This window comes from Gekko japonicus, unplaced genomic scaffold (genome assembly GCF_001447785.1).
Source record: "Gekko japonicus isolate JY-2015 unplaced genomic scaffold, Gekko_japonicus_V1.1 scaffold1193, whole genome shotgun sequence".
Taxonomy (NCBI): Eukaryota; Metazoa; Chordata; class Lepidosauria; order Squamata; family Gekkonidae; genus Gekko; species Gekko japonicus.
In genome coordinates this window covers 273,693-282,088 of record NW_015164222.1, presented here as the reverse complement: position 1 = coordinate 282,088, position 8,396 = coordinate 273,693, and the positions used below count along the sequence as shown (strand labels likewise).

The following is an 8,396-nucleotide window of genomic DNA, read 5'->3' as shown; positions in this document are numbered from 1 at the left end:
CCTTCCTTCCTTCCTCCCTCCCTTCCTTCCTTCCTCTCTCCCCCCCTTCTCCCTGTCTTTTCTCTCTCTCTCTCTCTTTCTTTCTTCATCAGTCCCATGTTTAATCTCATGCTTTTGGGTTCACTTAGCCCACGCCTAAGGAGAATGAGTGTTGTCATAGGGCCTGAGAAGATGGTGAGCAGAGTCTGAAGTATTTGGCCACTGTGCTGCTTGCAGCATGTTCTGTTACATATATTTTCCTCTCTCCTTTTGAAAGATAAAAGACTGATGGGAGTACTTGCTTTCATTTGGGTTTCTAGATTATTAAGGAAGTACAGAAGTTTTATGACAAGGTGTATGAAAAAAGAAACGAACAAGGTACCAAGGAAACCCTGATAGCCATTCAGCATGCTGTAAGTTCTGTTTCTTCTGTTCTGTTTCTTTGTTGTGCTACTGGTTTTTTGGGATATGGTCGTCCGAGGGGGTGGGATGTCTTGCTGCAAGGGGGTACCAGAAACGTCTTTTGCACTGAGTTGTAAGAAACCTCCATGGGTTTAGTTCCTGCATTTGTAAGCAGTTTCCTTGATGAACCAGGCTTGCTTAGCATGTTGTGAATTATATTACTTTTCTATTTTTTTAATTACTCTTCTATTTAAAAAAAAAGTTTGTTTGTGGTTTTTATCCTCTGGGTAGTGTCATAGCTTTTAATGTTATAAAGTTTTTATAATTTTATGTTTTAATAACTTTATAACTTTGGATTGCCACAGAGGATTTTTGGTGTCACTGATTTGTTGACAAGACCAAAAATACTCCCACATTGTACCAGCTAAAGCTTGTACTGTAGAACCTCTGAGCCACAAAACTTCTCAAATAACCTAAATAGCACCTTCTTCCCTGGTAGGGTGTTCCCATTGAGTACATGATTTGATGTCTTGTAGTGTGCAATCTGGAGACTTGATCATTCCCCCATGAGTAGCAACGTGCAGAAGTATTTTTACTTTAAACTGCCACATTATATTCCCTCAAGTTTGTCATATACTATTGTAAAGGATGGAACCACACGGCAATGGCACTGCTACCAATGCTCCCTCTAAGCTGTGGGGTCTTATGAGCAAAAATTCAATTTTGTGAGCTATTGGCATTAAAGTGAGCAATTTGGCTGCTGCCTAAATTAGTTTGCTCTGGAGCCGTCCTTCCTGAGCGAAGACAAAGATGTGGGAGGCTAAATAACTGTGAGTTAGCTCACGCTAACTCGGCTTAGAGGGAACACTGACTGCTACCTATGTTTCCTGGTATTATGTGTTTTAAAACGTGTGTGTTTGAACTGTATACTTTGCATACATTAGCACAGTCACACCTTGCCTTTTTTTTTTGCCGTCAAGATGCAGTTTGACTTACGATGATCCCGTAGGGTGTTGGAGGCATGAGACATTCAGAGGTGGTTTGCCATGGCCTGCCTCTCACATCCAAATACTAACCATGGCTAACCCTGCTTAGCTTCCGATATCTGAGAAAATGAGACCCACCTGGGCTATCCAGATCAGGGCATTACTTAGTAGGATTTTTATCGCTTGAGATATCGTAGCAAAGTTGGTTTGTTGTGTTCCCCCTCCCCCCAGATTGCTTACACACCTCTGGGACATTCCTTCTTGAAATACAACTCTTATGCTGTGACATAACTTCTTCTTCTTCTTTTTTGGCTGTAGCTTTACTGCTGTGGTTACGGGGGGACCCTAGAAGCATGGTTTCAGGAAACCTGTCCCAAACCGAAAAATGGAGTGGACTTTGCACTAAGGGTATGTAGATCTAATCATGTGTGTTGAAAAGTTGTGTGGGTGTGTTCTGGCTTGAGCTGGAGCCAGATTCCGCTCCTTCCACAAGGACCTGGAGACTTCTTTTGTGGCCCCAGGAGGCCACTTTTTATGTAAGCAGCCTCAAGTTGCAAATGGTGCACATTTGGGGGGAGAACAAAGAGATGGGGACAGTGGGGACGGACGTGACAAATGAAATTACTTTGCAGTGGATTGAAAGGGAAGGGATGATGCCAAAGGCTGAGGTAGGACTTGTGGCTTGGAGGAAAAGGGAAAGAGTTGGCACCCTAGGGAGGTTCTAGGTTGACCTTTCAACATAAGGGGGCAGTAAAGGAGCTCATACGGAGTAGTGTGGAAGAGCTGGAGCATGCTTAGGATTTAATAGGGAATGCAGGCAGGAGTGTAAGGAAGGTGAGGCTGGGAAGGCTCTTTTCAACAAGGGCAAGTGGTCTGCACAAGAGCATCATGCTTAAAGGAGGCATGTCATATGGTCTGAGTGACTGGGAAGAGTGGCCGTTGCGTGGAGGTGTTGAAATGGCTCCCTCCAGTACAGGCCATTGTGGAGGCCCTGATCATTTCCCTGCTGCTGCTTCTGTGTTGAATTCCCCACAGCTTAGAAAAGTAACTCCATACTGGCCTCCCAGTTGGATGGGAAATTTTCCCCTTTAAAAGCCTTCCTTTGAGGCTTCCCTCTAGCAGTGAGGTGCCCCTTTCTGTGGGGCCGTTGTGTAGCTTTCTGTGTTCTGCAAAGTGGATGAGGAAAGGAATCCCATCCTCCGTGGGGAGTTTTGTAGCATCTTCTCCAAACAACAGTGTACCCTGTGGAACGGTAGTACTCTGGCTCTCTTGACATGCACAGACAGTATCAGCAATGGAAGTGCCCTCTTCTACTTTTCCCTCCCTTTTCCCATTCTCAGGTTGATCACTTACATCTGTGAGAAAGGTCTTTGTGGGATGGGGGCCTTCAGGCAGACACTGGACGGCCATGGCTCTATATCAGAACATTCCTTTGCTGAGCTTAGCAGGGGGCTGGCCTAGATGACCTCTATAAGAGGCCTAATTAATTCCTTGATGGGATGTCATGCATGGTTGGTGAGCCAAGTTTGGCAGTGGGTGGTGGATTCATGGGTTGTACAGTCTTAGAAGGTATGCGTAAAGTCCTCATTCGCCTCATAAACCCATAAGGAGAAATTAATCTTTTCAGTGCCTGGACCACAGGCTGGCCTGGGTTACTGGTCAACATCTGTCCTTGCCATTCATCCTTTCTCTGACTTTGGGCTGGAGGAGATGCTTGCCTGAGTAAAATAGATGCTTGCTGCTAATGACCCTGTTTACAGATGTCCCACTTTGTCAAACTGGTTGGCAGGGTACATGACTCAAGCAGCGTTAGGGTAGCCAACCCCCCCCCCCCCCCCCCCCCCCCCGGTTTGGCAGGGGTCCCCTGCTTTTGGGGGGATTCTACCTGCCGCTGGCCAGCCGGTCGACAGGGAAGCCCCGCCCCCAAGCCCCAACACATGCAGCCACCCCTCTCCCATCTCTTAAAGGGGCTCCCTTTAAGTGCAGGGAGCTGATGTTTCCCCACGCGCCCATTGGGCGGGCGGGGGCGGACATCCCCAGTGTTACATCATCATGTTGGGGATGCCCCGCCCCCTCCGGGAAAGCTCCCCAAAGTCCCCCGCTGGGGGCTAAAGTGGACTTGGCAACCCTAAGCAGCGTCTAGCAGATCTTGCTACTTGGAGCATGTTTGTGTGTGTGTTTGTGTGCAGGCAGCAGTACTAAAAATGACAGATTTATTTCCCTTCCAGTCATGTCATGAAGCCATTAAGGAGGTCTTCACCTCAAAGCTGAATGTGGTTGGAGCCGTTGGCATTGGCATTGGGGTGGTGATGGTAAGTTGTAACCTTCGTCACATATGGTTGTCAAACTTTGAATGCACCCCTCGGAGTAAAGCAGCCGTTGTAGGCAAAATTGGCCAACGGTTGGACACCAACTGGGGGATAGTTAGGGGTAGTAAATTCAGTTATCTAGACAGTTAGTTCTGACTTACTCCAAGTCTCCCAAGAAGTTGGATTTGGAGTTTTAGTGACATTTATGTAAGTGTTCTTTAGGACCAGAGCCATTCTTAAAAAGTTAAAGGTCCTGTTACAGTAGCCTTCCACTGATAGGTCTCAAACCCAGGTCTCAACACTGTGGGAACCAGTTTGGTGTAAGGGCAGGTGTCGTCCCTTCTTGAATTCTACCCCATTTGATCTGATGCAAGCTGTCTAACAAAGCCAAAACCCTCTCCTTCTTATGGAAACGTAATTGGAACAGAACACAGCAAATCAGGTTGTGGTTCAGACGTTTTGTGGCTGGCTCCGCCTCCTGTGATAGCCATTTTATGGGTATGCCCACCATGCCTTGTCAGAATTCCAAATGTGTCTGCAGGCTGTGGACCCCTGGCTGGTCTAGCGATTGTTAGCAAGGATTGCACCTGCTGAACTTTTGTTTGGCATAGTGGTTAAGAGTGTGGACTCTAATCTGGGAGAACCAGGTTTGATTCCCCACTCCTCCACATGCAGCTGCTGGTGTGACTTTGGGTCAGTCATAAGTTCTTTCAGAGCTGTTCTCTCAAGGGCAGTTGTCGAAAGAGCTCTTGCAGCCCCACCTACCTCACGGGATGTCTGTTGTGAGGAGAGGAAGGGAAAGAAGATTGTAAGCCTCTCTGAGACTCCTTTGGGTATTAAAGGGTGGGGTATAAATCCAATCTCCACCTTCTCCTCCTCCTCCCTTCCCCTCCTTTCAAACCTAGTGTCTATTTGTAAGACCAAGGCACATTGGGGATGTATGAAACCAGCATATAACATAGAAGACTTTGTAGAATATGTTTACTACTTGAGCCATGTCTAAGCTAATCTGTGGCCATAACATATAGTTCCCATGTTTTCTGGAGCATGTATTAGTCAGCAAGGGACATAGCATTTCTCTTAAACCAAAGGTGTGGTGATCCTAGAATCATTTTTATTTGATTAATGCTTCATAGTTTTTATGGGTTCTTACGGCTAACATTTAAATTGCCCCACCCCACCTAGCAAACACATGGCAGAATGACTCGTATTTAAGGTATATCATGTGACAACTAACTGGCATGTTTCTGAAAGCCTGATGTGAACCAGGTTAACCAAACTTCTATTGACTTCTACCTGAATATTTACAGTCACAGCAAGATTGAAAAAGGAAGATGGAACCAGGGGCAGATTAACCATTAAGCAGACTAAACACGTGTTTAGGGCACCAAGGCCAAAGGGGGCACCACAAAGTTGGGAAAAGGGTGAAAAGCTTAGTTTGTACAGTATACTGTGTTATCATATGAATAAATTTTTGTATTGCTGCAACCTGCATTGTCTATCTGGTCAGACAGGTCAACAACTAAAATGGACTGTGGGTCAGTGTGGAAAGGAGGGGGGCACCAAGATTGGTCAGTGCTGAGGGCACCAGTGAGCCTTAATCCGCTCCTGGATGGAACCAAAATATTTAATGGTTTGGCTTCCAGGTCTGATGTGTATCCTCTTCTCCAGGCCACGGCCACCAAAAGTTTTTTCTTGTTTGCTTCTTTTTCAGATCTTTGGTATGATTTTCAGCATGATCCTTTGCTGTGCTATCCGCAGAAATCGAGAAATGGTCTGAAGCAACTTAAGGGGGGGGGTCCCCCTTCAAGAAATCTTTATTGTTAACTTTAGCATTACGAAAGCATTTCTAAAATTATATTTGTTACTTTTTTTAAAAAAAGAGCTTTACTTGTTACTGATGTTCTTAGGGTTTTTTTTTGCTTTTTATGTTTGTAACACTTTTAAAAGGATTCTACAGTTGAAAAGGTACTATATTTGTTAGTCTGCCGCTCCAGAACATCTTGTATATACAGTTTTTCTCTCTAAATAGTTGTCATTTTTCTTTAAAACTTACAAATGGGATGTAATTTATGTTGGAGAAAATTTGATGATACTTATGAAGACTTAAGGCCACCTACTGTTCTCGAAGGATGTGTGCACCTTTCAAAGTTAACTTGTCAACATACCAACTTCTGACATAGGAAGGCAAAGTTAGCCTTCTGTAAGTTGTCTTGTGAAGTCTACTAAGGAATCTGTGGGGAGTAGTGCTTGGAGATCTTCCCGGCTTTGCAGGGAATATTGTACCTTGATCTTATGCAATTCCGCAGGGCCTGTAAGGCAGAGATGTTCCACCGGGCATGTGGTTGAGGACAGTGACAGTCCACATCAGAGCTGGCACCCTCCTCCACCTGACTCTCCTATCTCCTGTGAGCTGTTCCCTCCCTGTGCCCATGAAGCACTCACAGACCAGGAACGGGAGGGAACAACAAAACACAAATTCAGCACTCGTTAAAATATGTCATTGTGTATAATACGTTGGATATGGTTTTTATGGTTTTTAATAGTTTAAATTTGTTCATCGCCTAGAGCCCCACATTTGTGGGGAACAGACGATTAATAAATGTAATGAATAAATAAAATTTCATTGGGGCCAAAGGTAATGGGAGTTTTATTAATTAGCACAGTATCAGTGGCACATCCCAAAGATCTTATTTAACAGCTAAGTGCTTGAGGGGAGGGGTAAAATTTGGCATTAGATCAGGCCTGCGCTCTTATGACCCATCATGCAGGCTGTTGTATTAAAGGCAGCCACCTGTTCGACACTGTTTTCCCCCCAGTTCTAGACAGGCACTGAACACAGGAAATTTATGAAGCCCTTTTGGGGTGTTGTGAGATTTTGGATGTGGGTGTGTGGCTGCACGTGTCCTGTGAAAGCGTGTTTACCCATGTCACCCACACTCTCCCCCCTCAGTTTGTGTGTGTCTCCTGAGTGTCGCCCCTTACCAAAGGCAGATGTGCAAGCTTGGAAATCACTAAGGTCTCTTCTTAAAATAAAACTAATCTTCATTATAGAAAAACATTCAGAGTCCTAGTCCCTAAACATTGATAGAATACACAGAAAGATAAACATTCAGCAGAGTTTCCCCCACCCCATGCATGCGTGACGAGAGGCCTCTCTGACTGACTCCTAGCAGGAGTTAGCTCTGGTCTGTTGTAACCGACCAATATTTATACCAAAGATCAAAGGGGTCCCTTAATAACTGGATTACAGTTGTAACTTAACACTTAGAAGTTGAAATTGTCTTGAAGGAAATTTGTTTCCCTTCATTGGTCTCACACAACAAAAGTTCACATTCCACAGGATCAATACAATGTCATTGTTTACTCCTGGTGTTTCCCAATCATGGAAAATAAACTGTGCTTTGATGTTATCAGAGAGATGAAAGCAGGGTGTGTGTGTGAATTCTCTGTATTTCAGGAAGCTAGTCTTATGAATTGAAGTCTGCCAATTTCCCAAATGGTCATATATTTTATTGCCTAGGAAATTGGGGTATTGGCAAGTCTCACATCTGTGATTTTCCTGGGAATTGAATGTTTTTACATCTTCAGTAAAAAAGGTCAAGCCTGTTTTCTAGCAAGGGCAGAGACAGATGTATATGGATTTCATAAACTATTTTGGTTCATTTTAAACCCAAACCGTAGTGGGTGGATTATGAAGATGTTGAGTAGTTGTGACAATAACAAGTGGGTTCATTCAGAGGTTTGGACAGCACCCTCTTGGTCACTTGAGGGTCTGATGTAAAAATGTGGGCTGTAACGTTTTGCACAACTAGCCCATGAAGCTGACGGATAACATACCTTAACCTGTATGTTGCAAAGACCTTTGGGTTTGCAAATTGTTTGCGGTCACACCTCTTCCCTCTCCCTGCCCAAGGATTTCTGTCAGTGGAAATTGAGGAAACCCAAGGGCAAGTGATGGGCAGGTATGGACTTAGCCAGTGTCCCCCCTCCCCCCCCCAAAGCCAGTGTGATGTTGTAGTCAGAATGTTGGACTGGGATCTAGAAGACCCAGGCTCGAATCCCCACTCTGCCAATGGAAGCTTTCTGGGTGACCTTGGGCCAGTCACCCACTCTCAGCCTACCCTACTTGACAGGGTTGTTGTGAAGATAAAATGGAAGAGGTAAGCTGCTCTGGGTCTTCATTGGGGAGAAAGGCAAGAGAGGAAGGAAGGAAGGAAATATGAGAGGCATGATGGGCATTATGTTGTGGCTAGATCTGCCCCTGCAGAACCCAGTATTTGGTGGGAGGGTCTTCTAATATGCTGAGTTATATTCTCATCCAGTGGAGCCACTGCGACATAGTGGGTAGGTATGTAGACCGGGGGTTCATGTCTTTGGTGCAAAACTCATTGGGCGATTCCGCATCTAGCATTTGCGCCACATTTTCTCAACTGGGAGGAAAAAGTGCAGGCTAAATCCACATTCAAATACCTTGGGGCAACGCTGTACTGACTGCAAAGTCACCCCTGAATGGCCATAAAATGGCCTTAAATCTGCGCAGAGGATACAATAAGATCCGACGATCAAAGAAAGCGAAAGCGGCATGGAGTGGAGGCTACCATAAAATCCAGTGATCAAAGGAAATGAAAGCAGCATGCAATGCAGAGGGGGATTTCTGTTCCAATGTGGGTTTTGGAGGGAAAAGCCAATGCAGAATCAGCCACTGAATGATCTTCAG

The 8,396-nt window shown here is 45.1% G+C and overlaps 1 protein-coding gene across 1 annotated transcript in view; it reads left to right on the top strand.

Moving 5' to 3' along the window:
* Positions 1-6,139, top strand: part of CD9 (CD9 molecule) — a 52,110-nt gene extending 45,971 nt beyond the window's left edge. The window contains exons 5-8 of the mRNA XM_015408542.1: positions 300-392; positions 1,686-1,775; positions 3,596-3,679; positions 5,391-6,139. Coding sequence (XP_015264028.1) covers positions 300-392; positions 1,686-1,775; positions 3,596-3,679; positions 5,391-5,456 — 333 coding nt within the window. The 3' untranslated portion in view covers positions 5,457-6,139. The remainder of the gene's footprint in view (positions 1-299; positions 393-1,685; positions 1,776-3,595; positions 3,680-5,390) is intronic.
* Positions 6,140-8,396: the final 2,257 nt, after the last annotated feature.